Below are 20,270 nucleotides of genomic sequence, written 5' to 3' on the forward strand. Positions count from 1 at the left end.
TTTTACACAAACTGCTTTGAAACCTTTAAGGCAGCGTTGTTCCATCGCTTCTGCAGACGGAGGCTGTTCACAGAGCTACAACCCTTACAACTGGAAAATTAAGTTCTCATAAAGTTTACAAAGAACTCCACTTCAAAGCTGCCTAAATATACTTTAATAAAAGCATTAAGAAGAAAATGGTCGTAGATCAGCCTATAGGACTCAACCCAGAAATAAATGTCCTTTTTGTTGTTTTCTATACGTTCTATGGGTCTCGATCCAAGTCCTAAAGTATTTTTGCATTGTTGACATCTGATATTGAAACTCACAGCTACAGAAGTTCATGGAAATGTTGCTGTGTAACATTTAAGCAGCACTAATAAAATTCCATTCATCTCTACTGAGGAACTCAACGAGCTGTAAGAAATGTGTCATCAGCATAACCCACCACTTCAAATGTATAATATCCACTTTGTGAATATTTCTACAGCCACCTCGTTGTCATTTCATTACAGTGACAGCTCTCGACAGCTTTGGTTCCAGTTTCCACCCAGGACCTGTTTTGTTGTTGTAATTAACAATCAGCTACTCATTTATTCTGACCACAAAGATGTTTGTGCACACACAGGAACATTCACATACACACTGTCCAGGTAAGCAGCAGAGTGTCCTCGCAGCATCACGTCAGGAGTCCTGCTTCATGTCTGTGCTTCCACCTCATTTTGTCATCGTGCATTTATTGCAGACCTCTGCTTTTCACAGGTGAACATAAATCCACACTAGTGCAAAGTAACTCCTCTCTTTGAGAGCAATAAGAAAATAAAGATTAACGAAAATATACATTTAATGCATAAACTCATAATAGAAAAAATAATCATATGGCACTGATCATAAGTTACATCAGAACAAAAAAAGCGAGTATTTTTGAATATTCTGAGCACCAAGGCTGATTTGTTGCAGTATGCACTTATTTACGTACTTATATTTATGTACTTATGCACTGTATGACAGGCCACCCCTGGTTGGTTATTATTATGGAGGAATGAAGTACTGTAAATAAAAAGACTTTTTTGTTACAAAATCAGGACATCGTGCTGATGTCTCCATCTAGTGGTGGAATGTAAGAACTGCATCTCTTAAACAGCACCACAGGGATGCTGAAATTACTAGAACTTCAAGTCTTGAGAAAAGCGGAGATAATTAACCAGTAAAAAGAAAGATAACTGATAAATAAAACAGGCACAAGTCTTTCCATCTGTTTCCTATCCTTCATTCACAAACCAACAGGTGAAGTGGACTTGTGGAACTGTAAATGATAACGTTTCTTCCATCAGCAGCGTGCAGCAAACAACACGAGGATGGATGCAGGAGATGAAGTGGCACTCCGCGTCATCTGTGTTTACTATTCAGCATCATGAATGATAAACAGCAGCTGTTCCTTTGGAACCACGTGGTCTGTTGGAATGGATTTATGAGTTATGACATACGGCAGAGTGGTGATTAGTTGCATCATTTCATAGCAAGTGAAGTGCCACCTGTCCCATCTGCAACGCTGTTTCTTCTTTGCTGTGTGTTTTTTTTTTTTTTTTTACCAGACCAGACGATCAGCTTGGGCGACTTAATAACAACTTCTGTATCTGAGACAAATAAGGCAAGGAGGAACTGCCAGGTGGACACTTCCGATGGTACAGGAGGGGACGAACTGTACAGTTGGTTTAAAATTAGGAACTCCAGTTTGTATCCTCTGCATATAAACACCCAGTCTGGATGTTGGGAAGCTGCAACATGCTGGGTTTGGAAACAGGAGGAGTGGGAATAGTTTCTCCAGATGTGCCAGTTGCTGTCGTCAAACCTCTAAGTCTGGCACCAGCTCCTCTTTAAGGTGACTGTCATTTTCAGAGCCCGTGTCCACGTCTGAGTCAAAGAGCGACTGGTCGGAGTTCAGAGTGGGAGAGTGTGTGTGTCTGGCTGAGTGGGTGCTGCTGTCACTCTCGTCCAGAGTGTCAGTCCTGGAGAACAGGTCAAAGTCCAGCAGCCCTGCTGGGGTCCCACGGCTGCTGTTGCTCTCACTGTCTCCATCATAGTAAAGATCCTCCACCTCCACAAACCACTCGGGCCAGAACCTCCTCCGCATCCGCTCACAGAACATGGCCAGATTGATCAGCTCTCCTGTGGAGACATCAGCCACAGCAAGTTAATACATGCAGGAAGCTGAGGTAACTAAACATTCAGATGTAAGTTCAGCTCCGTTTAAGAGTCTTGTCTCTTTAATAAGAGCACTTTGATTTAAAATGTTGTTTTAAATCACAGACTGTGAACTGGAAAAGGCCAGAAAAGATCAGAGACTCTTCTAATGACACCCTGCAAGCCACTACAATATTAATCAATAGTTTGCTGTAGAACATTACTGCCATCTAGTGGCATAAAATAAAACTCATATCAATCATAATACAATTGAACACATTTAGATGATCATGATATGATAACCTAGAGCAAAAATACTCTGTATTACAAGATTCATTAAACACAGAAATGTCAGTACTGCTGGTGCTTAAATAATGACATTGTGAACGTCATCATATAATTTCATACATTGCAGCTATTACTAGATTTGATTTTGATGCACAGGTACCATATTGCGTGTGATCACAAGTGAATGTGTTGACAGTCACCATTTAAATGTGCATCAGATGTTGATCAAGACTGAAACCAAATTAAATTCCAAATATTACGGTTAAATTAATAATCAGTGTCAGACAAAATACCAGAGAGCCAGCAGGCGGTGTAAAAAACTATTTGGCACAAAACTACACCATAAACAGCAGCTATGTTCAGTTACAGTTCTGGTGTAAACGTGCTCATTGTGCAGAAAATGACTTCTCTGTCAGACAAAGACACTGGGGGTCCAGATGTTACAGCCCAGTTTTTTCTCCTAACACAAAGGGGCACATTGCAGAGTGGGACCAGGACCCCCGGACATGTCTGGCACATACTTGCACCTGGCAGGTCAAACGTTGTTCACTGGCTTCCTGCTGACAAACATTATTAGTTATAGCTGGTGACAACTAAAGTTGCCACATGAATAATGTGTTTGCTGCGTTCTGGAAGAAATAAATGTTTCCTGAATGTTGCATTAGTATCCTTTTTGCACCTTTCCAACTGCACTTGATCTGAATAAGAAGTTAGTTAAATAAGAGTTAAAAACACATCCAAACAACTCTACAGTAGCAAGAGAGCCCAGTCCCAAGTTTATTCTAGCAGGTTGACGTTCGCTTGTTAATTAGCCGAGTTATAATGAACCTGCAGCTTAGTTGTTCTTTACCTACTAACATACATGCACACCTTTAAATAAAAAGGGCTGTTGCTCATTTTCAAGCTTTAACCATCTGGTTTTGCTGCTGAAAACAACAAACTCTTTGTTTTTAATGAGAGAAGTCTGAGGGGTGACAACAACTCAACAGGTGGAGGAGGAGCGTGCAGCTCTGTGCTTAAAAAAAATAAATAAACCCTGCACTGCTTCTGGCACCTCAACTAAAAGCTTTTAAACTGCAGCAAAGAAATGATGGAGAATTGTAGTTCTGACTCTGTGACTTCTTAAATCATGACATGACTGATGGATTGATTTGTGTCAGAGGAGCATGTTGCTAAAAATGAGCTAAAAACAAAGTTGCAGTTAAAATTTTTGAAACCTATTTGTACAGTATGTTAGCCAAGTACTGTGAGTACAAGGTCAAAGTTCACACCACAAACAACAGTAAACGCATGCAAGGTTCAGTGTTAAAGTGAAAAATGTTTCTGAATTAGCTGCTTGTGTTGAGAGCTGAACAGACGCTAACCTTTGATGAGCTGCTCTGGTCGGGTCCCAGGTAGAGTCCACATAGCCTGAGCTAGATGCCCGAACACGGTGGCGTCTAACGATGACACCTTGGAGCCCATGAAGTATTTCTTATCACCTGCAGTGCAGCAAAACAAAGAAAACATTTAATAACTCTCCAATATGGCAATGTGTTAGTTACATTAAGTTAAATATTTGAACGTTTCACATTCTTACTAGCTAGCTTACTAAACTACAGCACAGTCCTTTATGTACAGGACTGATAGAACTAATTTAATTGTAAAGTAATTTCATGTTCAGGCTGGAGGAGCAACAACAGATTTCAGATGAAAACCTCTCTCTCTCTTACAGCAGACAATAAACAGGTGAGCCATGTGGTCGTTGGGTGCTGTGATGCCTTCACTCTTTCCGTTTCACGGCTACAAGTTGGTCGTTAAAATGGCACAAACGGATCAATACACGGCTCGAGCAGTTCTACACCTGAGCCTCACGTCTCAGCACTTTTATACTGTATTCATGTTGATGGTTTCTATGACTTCACGTAATATGATTGGTCTGTTTCTGTAAGTGAGCAGAGCTTAAAGACAAACAGCAGAACAGTTGTGTTTGTACTGGCGTGTAAGAAAGCAGCGCATTACATCTTTGGTTTGCTTTCAGTGAGGAGCATAAACGTGCTGTACGAAACATCTAGACAGTGCATTAGTCATGATGCTAGGCCTCATTAGCCTAGCATCATGTTTCAGCATGATCCTGAAAGATGGATAATAATACAGACAAAGAAGTGGCCTAATGCAGACATCCTGCAGCGGATAATAAGGGTGTAAACGTACACCTAAGTCCCATTGTGCTGCATGTTGCAGACAATGACTCTCCCAGATGCAGAAACAGACAAACACGTCACTCTTGCAAGAAGAAAGAATCAAAGGGTCAAGCACAGCAGGCAAAGATTTGACAACTGACAACTTCACATAAAAAATAAATAAATAATTAAAAACATTAAGTGATAATTCAATGTTTATCCAGTCTGAAGTCTGAATTGTAAAAGTGTCCTACAAGTCGTTTGTTAACAAAAGTTGGTCAAACTCCAAAAAGACATCTCTTTTTTGGGGGGGTAAAAACACAATAACACAAAGGAAGAAGTCAAAATGTTATGTTAAACAGAATGTTGAATAAGCTTGAAGTCTGATTTATTTTTCTATTAAACTATTAAAAAACAGGTGATCTTTTTTATATACTGTATATAGAAAAAGTATTCAGTTCAGTTTATTTATACAGCACCAAATCACAGCAGAAGTCTTCTCAGGGCACTGAACAGAAACATTCACGTACATTATAAATGCCTATTAGTAAAGTTCTCTATGTCTGGAAGGAAGTGTTCTGTGGTCTCTGCCATTAATAATAACGAGGAACCTCCAACAATTGTTAGATAGTATACCTGGATTATTGAGCAGGGACTTTGTTGGTTTTGAACCAGTTTGACATGACTGTTGACGGATGAGGAACCTCCTTTAAACACTGATCTGTCGTCGTCCTGCTGATGCTGATGTCTGGATCTGTTCTTGTACACTGAAGGTCTGCTGCTCTAGAATACATTGTGACATCTGAATATAAATACTGTGTTTTAAGTCCTGTGATCTGGTGAACTATATATAATTTACACTAATCTATATCTATAGTATAGAGCAGGGGTGTCAAACCCACCTACAAAAAGGAGGTCAAAATTAAAAGCTTTATCAAACTAAAGGCCAGTTTCAGAATCCACAACAACTCAGTACCAATAATTAAATACCCAACTTCTTTCATGGTCACAGGTTCCTCAACAACTGTTTGATTGGTCTCATTTGATGTTCTCTGTTGTGCTTTTGACATCATTATCAAAGATTACTGAAAAAACAAATTAAAGCGATTAAAGTATTTTACGTTTCACATATCATCTTGGGGGGCCAGATAAGATGTCAACGAGGGCCACATTTGGCCTCCGGGGCTTGAGTTTGACATATGGCATAAATGGAAGACAATACCTCAAAACAAGGAAAACAGTGGAATAATTTGAAGAGCTAGAAGCTCAGTGGATGGTAATGTCTTCATGTGAAGCAACATTTGAACTTGGAGAGTAAATGAGCACACAGACTCATTCCTACCCAGCAGAGTGGCCAGTGTCCTCATGTCCTTCTCCATCAGCCTGTACACGTCCTCCTTGGAGAAGCGTCCGATGCCGTGGCCGTACATCTCCCTGCGCACCATGCTACCAGTTAGGTGGCTCAGCACCCACTTTAGTGTGTCGCTCAAAGGCCCGTCCATCGCCAGCAGCTTCTGGGTTTCCTCAACGTTATCCACCCACTGGCAGTAGGCGAGCGTCCTGAGTAGGCAACAACACGGTAATATGACACTGGTGGGGCCAAAGAACAAGTGTAACACAGCTCTGTTGTCTGCGTCCATGAAAAGTGGGCAACATGTACCGGTAATCATCTGTGTCTGTTTGCACATGTGTGTGTGTGTCTGTTAGCAAAATATCTCATGAACCAGTGAATTATAATGAAACTCTCTAAAAGTAATCCCTGGGTATTCAAAAAACAAAACAAAGCAAAAAAAAAACATTTAGAAGCGTTTCGTCTCTCATCCGAGAGACTTCCTCAGTCTGAGGTGCTGTATTCAGCTCAGTCTCTTAAATAGCACCTTCTCAGAGTGGATCAACCAGTTTTGCTGCTGACAACCAAAACCAGCTGATCACATGCTCAAGAAGGACCATCAGCATAACAATGGATCATTAGCACACTGATGGCTGTTTACTGTTCACAGAGGGCTGAGTGATACTAGCAATCACAGCATTGTAAGAGGGGGACAATTGAACCCGGAGGCCTCCACCCCTGTTTAATGATGGACGATTTCTTTTCACAAAGATGGCCTCCTTTACTCTTCTCTCAAACCATCGTTCCTCTCTATCCAGGATGTGAACATCCTCATCCCTGAAAGAGTGACCGCTGGCCTGGAGATGAGTGTAGACCGCAGAGTCCTGGCCTGATGATGTTGATCTTCTGTGCTGGTCCATCCTTTTGGCCAGTGGCTGTTTAGTTTCCCCGATGTAAGACTGATCACAGCCCTCCTGACACTGAACAACATACACAACATTACTCTGTTTGTGCCGGGGGACTGGATCTTTGGGATGAACCAGTCTTTGCCGTAATGTATTTTGGGGTTTAAAAGCCACTGGGACGTTATGTTTAGAAAATAAACGTCTCAGTTTCTCTGATACTCCCTCAACATATGGAATGACCACTGGTCTGGGTTCCTCCTTTTCACCTGTTGGCTGACTGGAGTCCTGTTTGGGTTTCTTCTCTGCTTTCAGGAAGGCCCAGTTAGGATATCCACATTGATCTAGAGCCTGTCTTGTGTGGGATTTCTCCTTCTGCCTGGCTCCTGAGTTAGTGGGGACGCTGTCTGCTCTGTGGTACAGAGTCCTGATGACTCCTAACTTGTGCTCTAAAGGGTGATGGAAGTCAAACTGTAAATACTGGTCTTTACACATCAGTTTGCAAATGTCCTCCATCAGAAACTGAGACCTCACAGTCCAAGAAAGCCAGCCTGCCATTTTTACATTTTCTCATGTGAACTTTATATACAGTGCCTTGTGAAAGTATTCGGCCCCCTTGAACTTTTCAACCTTTTGCCACATTTCAGGCTTCAAACATAAAAATATACGATTTTAATTTTTTGTGAAGAATCAACAACAAGTGGGACACAATTGTGAAGTGGAATGAAATTTATTGGATGTGTCAAACTTTTTGAACAAATAAAAAAACTGAAAAGTGGGACGTGCAATATTATTCAGCTCCCTTGCGTTAATACTTTGTAGCGCCGCCTTTTACTGCAGTTCCAGCTGCAAGTCTCTTGGGGTTTGTCTCTATCAGTTTTGAACATGGAGACACTGAAATTCTTGCCCATTCTTCTTTGCAAAACAGCTCGAGCTCAGTGAGGTTGGATGGAGAGCGTTTGTGAACAGCAGTCTTCAGCTCTTTCCACAGATTCTCGATTGGATTCAGGTCTGGACTTTGACTTGGCCATTCCAACACCTGGATACGTTTATTTGTGAACCATTCCTTTGTAGATTTGGCTTTATGTTTTGGATCATTGTCTTGTTGGAAGATAAATCTCCGTCCCAGTCTCAGGTCTCTTGCAGACTCAAACAGGTTTTCTTCCAGAATGGTCCTGTATTTGGCCCCATCCATCTTCCCATCAATTCTGACCATCTTCCCTGTCCCTGCTGATGAAAAGCAGGCCCAAACCATGATGCTGCCACCACCATGTTTGACAGTGGGGATGGTGTGTTCAGGGTGATGAGCTGTGTTGCTTTTACGCCAAACATATCATTTTGCATTGCGGCCAAACAGTTGGATTTTGGTTTCATGTGACCAGAGCACCTTCTTCCACATGTTTGGTGTGTCTCCCAGGTGCTTGTGACAAACTTTAAACAACACTTTTTATGGATATCTTTGAGAAATGGCTTTCTTCTTGCCACTCTTCCAAAAGGCCAGATTTGTGCAGTGTATGACTGATTGTTGTCCTATGGACAGACTCTCCCACCTCAGCTGTAGATCTCTGCAGTTCATCCAGAGTGATCATGGGCCTCTTGGCAGCATCTCTGATCAGTCTTCTCCTTGTTCCAGATGAAAGTTTAGAGGGACGGCCGGGTCTTGGTAGATTTGCAGTGGTCTGATACTCCTTCCATTTCAATATGATTGCTTGCACAGTGCTCCTTGGGATGCTTAAAGCTTGGGAAATCTTTTTGTATCCAAATCTGGCTTTAAGCTTCTCCACAACAGTATCTCGGACCTGCCTGGTGTGTTCCTTGGTCTTCATGATGCTCTCTGCGCTTTGAACAGAACCCTGAGACTATCACAGAGCAGGTGCATTTATACGGAGACTTGATTACACACAGGTGGATTCTATTTATCATCATCAGTCATTTGGGACAACATTGGATCATTCATAGATCCTCACTGAACTTCTGGAGTGAGTTTGCTGCTCTGAAAGTAAAGGGGCCCAATAATATTGCACGCCCCACTTTTCAGTTTTTCATTTGTTCAAAAAGTTTGACACATCCAATAAATTTCATTCCACTTCACGACTGTGTCCCACTTGTTGTTGATTCTTCACAAAAAATTAAATTTTATATCTTTATGTTTGAAGCCTGAAATGTGGCAAAAGGTTGAAAAGTTCAAGGGGGCCAAATACTTTTGCAAGGCACTGTATGTATCCTCCGTGTTGATGTGATCAGTGAAATGTTGGACTTCCAGAGATTTAATTTTAACCCAGATCTCAGTTTAAAAAAAATGTTTACTTCAACAGAAATAGATAAGCATTTCTGAAAACTGTATGCCCATAAAACAGTATAAAATCCCAAATACAGTATTTATGAATTACAACATAACATCTACTTGTTATAATCTAAATAACAAAGAAATCCTACAATCAGAACTCAAATGTACAAGCAGAAAATAAACATGTTTAATAGTCACTTTGCTTCCAATCACAGCACATAAATAAAGCCCTAACCTGACTTTAAAATACAAATGAACTGCGTACTGTACCAACAACAGCTCAAATCAAGTGGCTGCACGCCACTTACTTCTGAGTAAAGTACAGCTTTAAATAATAACTGTACACTACAGAGTGCTAATGCTTTATGAGTACATTAAGTGCCTCAGCCTTTATAAAACCCAACTGAAACATGAGATGCACGATCATCAGCCGGATGGAGACAGAGGACTGAAAAACAAAGGATAGGTTCTGGTCTGACAGGAAAACATCTATAACCTAAGAGGTTAAGAGGGTGTGCGGTTTAAAATTGTGTGGAAAGCACAACATAAATGCAGTAACTTACACTCTATAATATATTTAAGTATAATTTCTAAACAAAATGTTTCATTAGAAAATACAGAAATGACTGTAAAAAAAAATAGTTATGTTGTTGCCAAACAGTGCACTGAACTGGACGATACAAAATATGTGACTCTTGTCAGAAACGTCAGACAACCTAGCTAAGAGCAAAAGCTGCTCTTCCTCAGTCTAAGATGTAACGGTTGATTCATAGACATTTCAGTAATGCAGGGCCTTTAATAAGAAGCTTCAACCCTCATCATATTACAAGCAAAGTTTTATGTCTTAAATTACTTTCATCAATAAAAAGACACCGATTCTGTTCCAGTTCTTGTCAATCAGTTACACTACTCTCAGCTCACTGCTCATATCTTATAATCAGCTTTTTTAAACACAACAATGGTTCATACAGTATTAGTCCCCGACGCTCATGAAGAAACAGGTTTTAAAGAAAAGAAGAAAAGACATGTCTGTAACTACATGTAAGAGTAGTTAAGGCAGCACTGTAAGAGTCATGTTCTTTGACTTTTCCAGTGCTTTAACACCATCAGACCTGCTCTACTCTGCAGTAGCTCCTGGACATGCAGGTGAATGACTCGCTGGTCACCTGGATCAGAGACTACCTCACAGGTCGACCACAGAGTGTGAGGCTGCAGAACACCACCTCGGACACCATACACAGGTGTCCTCAGGGGACGGTCCTCTCTCTGTTTCTGTTCAACCTCTACAATCCTGCATCTGCAGAAGTTCTTGATGACTCTGCCATTGTGGGCTGCATCACTGGTGACCAGGAAGCTGAATGCAGAGGTGTGGTGGACAGAACCACCTGCAACTCAACAATGGAAAAACTAAAGAGCTGCAGGTGGACTACAGGAAGAACAGCCCCCCCAACCCTATCAACATCAAGGACACTGTGGACTGCTGCACCTAGGCAATAAACTGGACTGGACAGCTAACACCAACACCCTCTACAAGAAAGGGCAGAGTTGCCTTTTTTTTCTCTGAGACTCAGGTCCTTTAACATCTGCAGGACCGTACTGCAGATGTTTTACCACTCTGTGGTCTCCAGCATCTTCTACGCTGTGGTGTTCTGGGGCAGCAGGGTGAAGAATGGTGATACCAACAGACTCAATAAGCTCATCAAGAGAGCTGGTTCAGTTCTGGGAGTGGACCTGCAGTCTCTGACAGGTGTCTGAGCAGAAGATGCTGAGGAAACTGCTCCAGATCCTGAACAACACGTCACACCCCCTGCATGACACCCTGGACTCTTACCGCAGCTCCTTCAGTTGTAGACTGAGACCACCGAGGTGCTCCACAGAACAACACAGGAAGTCCTTCCTCCCTGTGGATATCAAACTTTTCAACTCCTCTTTTCTACACAAAGAACAATAAAATTAATCCTGCACCACAATATATTCTTTAATGTTTCTGTCTGCTCCTGTTTAGAGCATAATGGTTGGCATTTTTATATTCTTTGTTATTTTTTTATATTGTGTGATTCCTTGTGTGTGTTCCTTTGTATTGAAACTCTGGTACAACAATTTCCTGCAGGATCAATAAGGTTCTAACTTATCTTATCTTATTTTGTGTAATGGTAAAAAACTTTACTTTGATTCTTGCTGCTCTCACCTTCCTCTTATTTACATAATTCCTTACAAAAAAATAAAACTTCAGGGAGAAACACCTCACGTACTCCTCTTCAGTCGAGTCAGTAAACAAATAAAAACACATTGGCTGATTTCTTAACCAAATTATACCTAATTATTTGTCCTGAAGCAGTATTCAGCTTGTGTAGACAGGCCCTGCTTCAGTCTAATGATCCCCATTTAAACTGCTCCATTTTAGCATCAACATGTTTGTGACTATTACAGATTTAAACTAATGAAACCTGTGAAGGATGACTGCTTGCCATTACTTTCTTTCATAAATGAAATACATGATATATTTGAAGCTGACTGTCATGTGATGTTTTGGACCCAGCTTCCTGTGTGTAATGAATGCGGTGTACACTTTTTAACACGGGCGCTCTCTGAAACCAACTCATGCTGTTCCACTCAGTTCATCTAAAAAACTGTGAAGCACTGACTCATACTTTTCCTGGCAGCCCATAACTTATGTACAATATATAATTTGCCACTTGATAGAATTCTGATTTTTTTTTTTTTTTAAATCCTGTACATCTAAACGCACCAGCTGTCTGGTTACATTCTGATATCCATACAGACAGAATCATAAAGCATGTAGCACCTATCCTACTGAGACTTTGTGCATTTTTCAGTGTGAGGACGCTCTGATGGGTTGGTACCTTCAGCACAATGGAAATCAAAAGACAAGTTTGAAACTTCAAAGCAGGAGTCCACAAACCGATGGGTCAAAACACTCTTACACCATCAGTAATGGCAGCTGGCAGATCATTTCCTCAAAGTGCTTCTTTAAAGCAGTAGAGCAGCTCAGTGTGTGTAAGATATAACTCTAGTAAGGCACTGATGCCATTTAAGGAGCAAACAGCTGCCAGAGCGCCCTTCATAAATAATTCAGTCAGCAGAGCTAAACGTGGGTCTAAATATGACTGGATGGGTGGTGCAGCAGAGCAAGGAGAGAAGGAGGAGCGGAGTAAAGGAGAATGTGGGCTACAAGAATGACCTCTGCTGCTTTACACACATTTGATGGTTTATGCTTTTCATTTTATAAATACACATTAAAAGATGTAACCTCTGGTTTGTCTTTTGTTTGATTAATTCTAGTAGTCCGGTTTAACCTCGTCCTGGGGTTATTAAATCCAGGACAATAAGCCACGTGGCTTTGGATCAGCTGGGGTTAGATCACCGTCTGACGTGCTGGTGGAAGATGGAGAGCTTTTAAGTGATGGAAACCACTCTGAGCCTCTCTGGGAGGAGGAGGTGAAAACATTTTCCTCGCAGCAGAAGCAGCAGCACTGTGGTACCCGAGTGACTCGCCACGTTGGCAAAGCAGGGATGGAGAGGACGGAGTCACCTCAGGACACCGACTGAAACAAACCTCCAAGGTCACACTGACAATTATCTACCACCAGGTTTAATGCCAGTAGAGCCCATTACGCAGCCTCAACTGAAGCCTCGTGGGTCATTTTGACCCAAGGGCAGCAGGAGGGCTAAAGAAAAGGATTCACATTTTCTCCCTATGTGTCACTATTTTTCAATTTCTTTACCATTTTCTTTGCATAATCTCACAAAAAAAGCAGTTTATTTGTTCCTGTCACACCAGTATGAGTGGCTCCACGTGTTTATAATGAACATTTATATTGGATTTTTATTATTTTTTCTCTTTTAAACATAAATGTGTACACGCTTGAATAACTGTCAGCAAATAAATAAAAAATCTAATTATGGTATATGTAAAAAAAAAGTTTCTTTGACTTTGAAAAAAAACCTCATGGTGGTTTAATTTAACTGATTAAAGTTCCAGTAATGATTCAGATTAAAATGTTTCTGATGACACAACTTGAGGTTGTATAAAAGTTAAGAGTTTACTTTTAAGCCTCTTACCAGTATAGATGTTCTTCCACCATTTTGGTGACTGCTCGGGACACGGCTCTTTCGTGTGGGGTGAGGTTCTTGTTTAAGTTCACCCCCAGCTTCTCCTCCAGAAAATCGACGATGAACTCCGACCCTGACACCTGCTCATGATTGTACTCGATCCACGGCATCTTCCCCTGCGGTGACAGCCTCCCATCAAAGTAGTTCTGCAGAGGGAAACAATGTCCTGTGAGATCCTGTGACCTTATGGTCCACTCATCCATTTTCTTTACCCGCTTCTTCCTTTCCAAGTCAAGAGGAGCTGACAACTACCTCCAGCAGTCCCTGTGTGAGAGGCAGGGACACCCTGGACAGGTCACGAGCCTGAACTTAATATGCATTTTCAAAACAAATCAACTACCGTACACTGATTCGCTAAAAAGAAATAAAAAAAAAAAAAAGATTTCACCTTTTGCTGTTTACTGTGGTTGTTCTTGGTCTTAAACCGTACCTTAAACAACAAAATGTGAACAAATAAAAACAACCGTGGAGTTTTTCTGCCAACAGTCAGAGCTTTAGACGTCCCCTCAGGAGTTGCATGAAGATTTCTGATTGACTCCGTCTGTTCTTTCCCAGAGGGGAGGATTATTCACCCAAAGCAGATGGACCTCAGTTCAGCACCCCTAAACTCTGACAGTGAATAGATTTTAGACGTGACACTAAAAGCTGCAACCACAGAATAAAGTTTGTGTGAGAGGCCTAACAGCAACTGAAATCAGAAAACAAACAGCAGAAAATGGCTAAACGAATAACGTGTGTGCATTTTGATTTCTATTCACCCTCTTTTAAAGCCTTAAGATTTGCTTCAGCCACATACTTTCACAGGTCAGATACTTAGCTTACTTCAGTCCACCTTAGCTCAGGTGGAGTATCGTTAAAAACAGTATGATGATTTTTTTTAAGGCTCCACTCTGCACAGAGCACAACAAAAGACCCAGCAAACATCCAAACATGCCAGAAAACTTTTGGTAAAATGCTGATTGTGATTCTATAGAAAAGCATCAATAGCTCTACATATTTGTCAAAGAAATGTTAACTCCGACCCAAAAAGAAAATAGACAACCACAGAAAACTACTAAGAACTATATCACATATCAGACAAGGAGGGCACTGAAGCAAAGAATCAGCAAGGAGCTGGACAGACCCAAATCAGAGACTTGAATGTCTATTGACAGGACAACTTTCAGTCAAAATACAAACAGCAAAGCCTGACAAAAAACTAAAGGAAGCTAAAACAAATGAAGCCCAATATTTAGAAGAAAAAAAACTTAAGGACATCCAAATATATGGAAGGAGAATGTTTTTTGACACTAGACTGAATAAGTGTCTGTGTAAACAAAGCTGCATGTAGCACAGTCCCATTACTGAAGAACAGACCACCACAGTAAAGCACAGTGGTGGCAGCATCATGCTGTGACTATGTTTGCTCTCTGAAAGACCTGGGGCATTGGTCACAATGAACAGCATGATTCTGCTAAATACAGACAAACTTACAGGGAAAAACTCTCAAATCTTCCACTGAAGGGAAACTGGAACAGAGGCTGACATTTTACAAATACAAAGTACAACCCCACTGTAAATAAAGCAAAAATAACAGTTAGGTGGCTTAAATCCTTAATTTCTTCATAGTTTTTGTAGCCTGTGGATAGGATCTAACTATATTTTGACATTATTGTTCACCAAATTCATGAGTATTTTCAAGCTAAATTAGACCTTTAAGTAATATTAAATAAAAAATAAATTAATAAGCACAATAAATGCTGCACCAATCTGTGGGAACAAGCCACGGTAAAAGATTTGTCTTAGTCCAATGGTCTTATTAAAATGGATTATTGGGATTTTTTTTTAAATTCTCACGATGAATTAAAAAAAAAAAGTATGATGGAGTGACGTGGAGGCTGCAAGGGAGTTGCCTCCATTTTATTTTCTTGTTCAGATTATTTGTTTTTGTCCCTGAATGATTTACTTTAAACTGCCTTCAGGTGCAGGCCTCAGTTGAAAAGAGACCAGTGATCTCAACGAGATAAATAAAGCTTAGTAACGTGAAAGCTTTGAATTAGCTGGTTTACAAGAACCTTAGCTTTCTAATTGTGCATCATACTGTATGTGCTACCCACTTGTATAATAATAAAGTAATAAAGTGCTGTGTTGTCATCATTGTATGTTCCCATACAATGGCGACATCAGTTCTCTGCAGTTAACCCATCACACCTGGGATACACCCAGGTGGAGCAGTGGGCAGCTATGTGCCCAGGGAGCAATTGGGATTAGATGTCTTGCTCAGAGACACCATGACATGTGGGAATGGCTGGGGATCGAACCTGGGACTTTCGGGTCTCGAGTCAGCTGCCCTAACTCTACCCCATCTCTACCTATGCAGTAGTCAACAGAAATTAACAACAGAATTTAATTTATAACTCACAAACAACCGTTTGACAAATGAAAAATAACTACTTCTGACTAATAAAAAGGGGCGGCACGGTGGCGCAACTGGTAGAGCTGCTGCCTCTCAGTGAGCAGGTCCCTGGTTCAAACCCCGGTCCAGGGGCCTTTCTGGGTGGAGTTTGCATGTTCTCTCCGTGCATGAGTGGGTTTTCTCCGGGTACTCCAGTTTCCTCCCACAGACCAAAAACATGCATGTTAGACTGATTGGTAACTCTAAATTGTCCTTAGGTGTGAGTGAGAGAGTGAATGGTTGTTTGTCTCTATGTGGCCCTGTGATGGACTTGCGACCCATCCAGGGTGTACCCCGCCCCTCGCACAGTGATTGCTGGACATGGGCACCAGCGACCCCCGTGACCCAAAATGGAATAAACGGGTAAAGAAAATGGATGGATGGATGGATGGATGGACTAATAAAAAGAACACTGCCCTGTGAAAAATGATATAACACAGAAACAGAGTCTTTATCAGAAGACATGCAGCCAGTCGTGAGTTTGAGCTTCCCTGCGTCACCTGATAAGGCAGATCCACCATGCGCAGGTACGTCTCTATTTTGAGGCAGAAGGGCGAGAGGCTCGGGATGCCATTCTTTGGTCTGGAGAACTGATGGAGGATGATGGCATCCTGAGAGTCCAGCTCCTGTTCCTTCCTACACAGAGGGCACAAACGGAACAAAGCAAACCTTTAATAAATGTGTGCGTCCGTTTAGTCTTTACAATTAATCCAACTTCAATAGAAATGGCACTTGGACTGAAAGATTTACCTGAGAAAGACTATTGAGATAACATGAAGTTAGAAAAGACCAAACCTCAAGATCAGATAAACCAGATCAGAGGTCAACAACAATTAATCTAATTTAGTTTTAGGAGTTCATACACAGCATTCCTCATTAATATTGTTATTTAAAAACTAATGTGGGAGGCAGGGGCACTTAAAGGGGGACAGTCAGTGTTGGACAGTCAGTGTTGGACAGTCAGTGTTGGACAGTCAGTGTCAGCTACATAAGGCGAGCTATAAAAACAAGACAAAAGGCTTGTTGTTGTTCCTAACGATGCGTTAGGTACCTCTGAGAACAAAGCCGGTGACTTTAAGAGAAATTTAACTGTTCAAGACAACAAAGTCCATGCTCAATAATCCAGGTATACAATCCAACATTTTTCAGTAAGGTCATCTGGACAGTTTGTTTTTTTGTGCTGAAACGTTTCGCCTTCGATCCAGAAGGCTTCATCAGTCAAGGAAACACAACAAAACTGATTCTTCCCCCAACAGCTTACTCCAAAGTGGAACAAACCAGCTCTGCTTGTGCTAAGCTGGACTTTGTTGTTTTCAACCAGTTTGACACGACTGTCAACAAGGAAGAGGGCCGGCAATGGAGGAGGGGGCATGACAAAGAGACCATCTTAGCACCAACATAACTGGTTTGTTCCACTTTGGAGTAATCTGTTGGGAGAAGAATCAGTTTTGTGTTGTGTGTTTCCTTGACTGATGAAGCCTTCTGGATCGAAGGTGAAACGTTTCAGCACAAAAAAAAAAAGCTGTCCAGATGACCTGACTGAAAAATGTTGGATTAACTGTTCAAGGTTTGATCTTTCTAAAAAAGAACGTCGTCCTTCAGATCCTAGTGTTGCTCTATAAACAGATCAGCGTTGCAGGACATAAAAACTGTTTATTTTCTTCGCACAACCATTTTAATGTTTCATTAAACCAGTACCAAGCTGAACACTAAGTTTCCAACAAAACCGTATATCTTTTGGTGGAGGAGGGTCACATTTTCTGTCAAATAACTGTTTTAAAGTCTGCAAACATTTTCTTTTCATTTCAAGCTGATTTGTTTGTTATAATTGTGCAGATTATTTGTTCAGGAAATGCAAAATCCAAAATTCTCTATATTGTTTTCCTTATTCGATTTTAAATCTATGACAAAAACAACCAAAGGAACAAAAACATATTCAAGTATGTTTCTACAACGTCAGGATGTTCAGCTGTTAGATGAACTCAGTCGTGTCCATTGTGTTGTGGTTCTGGTCCACACTCGTGTGCTCCTACAAATCCTTTCAACACCCCGACTGTGGAAAATGGACATGTTTTTATTACGCACCATGAGCACTCTGCATCTTGTTGTACCTAATCCAACGATGGATGAAATCCCTTTTGAAAATCGTGACAATCTCTCCCAACATTAAAACAAATCTCTGAGTAACAGAGTGCTGCTGGACACAATGCATCACATGGCAGGAACAGATGATGGCTGCAGGCTGCAGAGCCAGCATCAGCAGCCTGCACGTGACGCAGCAGCTCTCCAAACAGGGCTTACAGTGAAAGAAGGGGGGAGTGGAGGGGGATGATGGAGGAAACCAACTACCAGGACACTGTAACAGGATGTACTCACTTCCAGCACTGGCCCGGCCCAAAAAAGACCCAGTAATCCCTCTCCTGACATGATGCAGGCACGCATTATTTCCTGTGTGCTCATCACTGCAACATGATGGAAAGTAAAGCTGCAAGTGTTTTTGTTGTTTTTAAATGAGGCTGTATCTGTGCACGTGTGATTACAAGTCAAATTGGCTCTGCGGGGCACAAGAAGAGATTTGTTTATGAGCTGCTTGGCACAAGAGCAGACGTCTCATTTAATTATTATTTCCCCCTCCACCTACTGTCCCTGCGAGGAGGAAAACAGTAACCCTCGGCAGCCATCGTGAGACCTGCAGAGAACTCCCCCCGTGTGTGTAATCTTATTCATGCTTGTTGGAGTCTGGGTGCAAAATAAAAGCTGATAAACATCCCAGAGTGTCCTACCTGATGGCGAGCAGCTCATGCAGTAGGTAGGCTGCAGCAGCCAGCAGCGCCCCCCCGGTGATGTACAGGGTCTTCTTCCACCAGGACTCCGAGCCCAGAGCCGACATGATGCCTCCGTAGTCCTGCAGAGGAAAGGCGATGATGTAGCCATACAGAGACTGGTGCTGCTCAGAGCCGCACAGCCCGAGCGGCAGGCTGCGGTTCCGCCCCAGTTCAACCACGCACGGCCGGGTGGAGGCGAAGCCAGCAGCCCAGTGCATCCTCCCTCCTCCTGTTACAGCCGCCCCGCGTCCTCCCCGTCCAGCTTCATCCACACGTCCGGTGGATGTCCTGCGGCATGGCGGCGTGGGCTCGGGGTTATTGACCCAGACACCTGGAGGACGTCAACATCGCGCTCGTGCTCCAGAGAGGATGCTCCGCAGCTCTGCTGCCTCCCCCTGAGTCTAGAAGGTGCCACATGAAATTAAAGTGCAACAGCGCCTTTTCCGGTTCAGATTTTCAAAATAAACGCAACTATTTCTGTGGAACATTTTGCATGATGGCACCACCCACTGGTTTTTGGTCTTGCTGGGTTTTTGCTACTTCTAATTTTTAGCTACCCTTTCACCACTTTAAGCTTTGAACTGCACCTTCATGCTAATGTTTGCTGCTGTTTGCTACATTCACATTACCTTCTGCTACTTTAAGCTTATCGTTAGCCTTTTGCTCCTTCTTGCTAAACTTAACTAGTTCTGTATTTTAGGTATTATTCTGCTACTTTTAGCCAGCATATTGTAATTTTTAGCTTCTCTGCTAACCCTTACATTTATCCTCTTGCTACTTTTAGGTCTTTGACTACTTTAAGCATTTACCTAAATTTAGCCTTTAGCTACCATTCCACTATTTTTGCTACTATTCTGTTAACTTTTTTTTGCAGGACATCCTTGTAAAAGAGATTAATAATCTCAGTGGATTTCTTTCCTGGTAAAATAAAGGTTTTAAAAAAAATATGCCTAACGTTTGCTACTTTTAGCCTGCTGTTAGCCTTTTGCTTCATTTAACATTTAGCTATCATTCTGCTACATTTTGCTGCCGTTCTGAAAGCATAAAGACTCCCAGGTGCAAGGAGAGGAAGGAAACGTACAGTAAAGAGATTTGCATGTGAGTTTAGCTCACATAAACAGAGCCTGTCACTGCAGTTTTAACATTTGAACGTGACAACAGGTCTTCATGAGATTATGGAGGGGGAAAAAAACAACAAAATAAATATAAAAATGAAATTGAACAGTGATTAGAGAGAAGAACTGGACTTTAGTTCTTGCATCAACACTGCATCTTGTCCAAAATGCCTCAGTTCTGAGTTTCATGGTTACAAGTTCTCGTTGGGATCATCAGACTCACTCGAGAGAGCTCTAGCCAAGTGTCACTACATTTTCTCCATTGACTCGTGAGATATTTTGCTAACAGACAAACAAGGTTGACTCCAACAGCTAATGCCAAGGTTTAAAGCAATATGTTTGGATCAGAAGTAGCATTAGAGAAGATACTCAGCTACAACCCCACCAGATGTTAAGCACCTTAAATATCTGCAAAACTGACTGTTATAACAATTTTTGTGTGTGTGCAGTTTTTTATGTCACTTTGCTGTGGCGGCCATCTTGAATCAGACTGACTTTAACAATTCTCTATAGTAGATGTACACTGATGATTATTTTCCACAAGTTTCATTAAGTTGCAGCTTTCAGCATATAATGTAGAGGTTCGAGATATTTTGCTGGTAAACACATGCACGCAGACAAAAAACATCA

At 41.6% G+C, this 20,270-nt stretch overlaps 1 protein-coding gene across 1 annotated transcript; it reads right to left on the reverse strand.

Moving 5' to 3' along the window:
• Positions 1-1,552: 1,552 nt before the first annotated feature.
• On the reverse strand, positions 1,553-18,922 carry faxcb (failed axon connections homolog, metaxin like GST domain containing b). Its single transcript, XM_037676441.1, has 6 exons — positions 18,484-18,922; positions 16,201-16,336; positions 13,216-13,412; positions 5,956-6,173; positions 3,816-3,932; positions 1,553-2,148 (listed from the first exon to the last, which is right to left on the reverse strand). Exons 1-6 carry the CDS (start codon positions 18,741-18,743, stop codon positions 1,826-1,828), a joined length of 1,251 nt encoding a protein of 416 aa, XP_037532369.1. The 5' UTR covers positions 18,744-18,922; the 3' UTR covers positions 1,553-1,825.
• Positions 18,923-20,270: the final 1,348 nt, after the last annotated feature.

Source organism: Nematolebias whitei, chromosome 5 (assembly GCF_014905685.2).
Source record: "Nematolebias whitei isolate Nwh7 chromosome 5, NemWhi1, whole genome shotgun sequence".
NCBI classification, from domain to species: domain Eukaryota; kingdom Metazoa; phylum Chordata; class Actinopteri; order Cyprinodontiformes; family Rivulidae; genus Nematolebias; species Nematolebias whitei.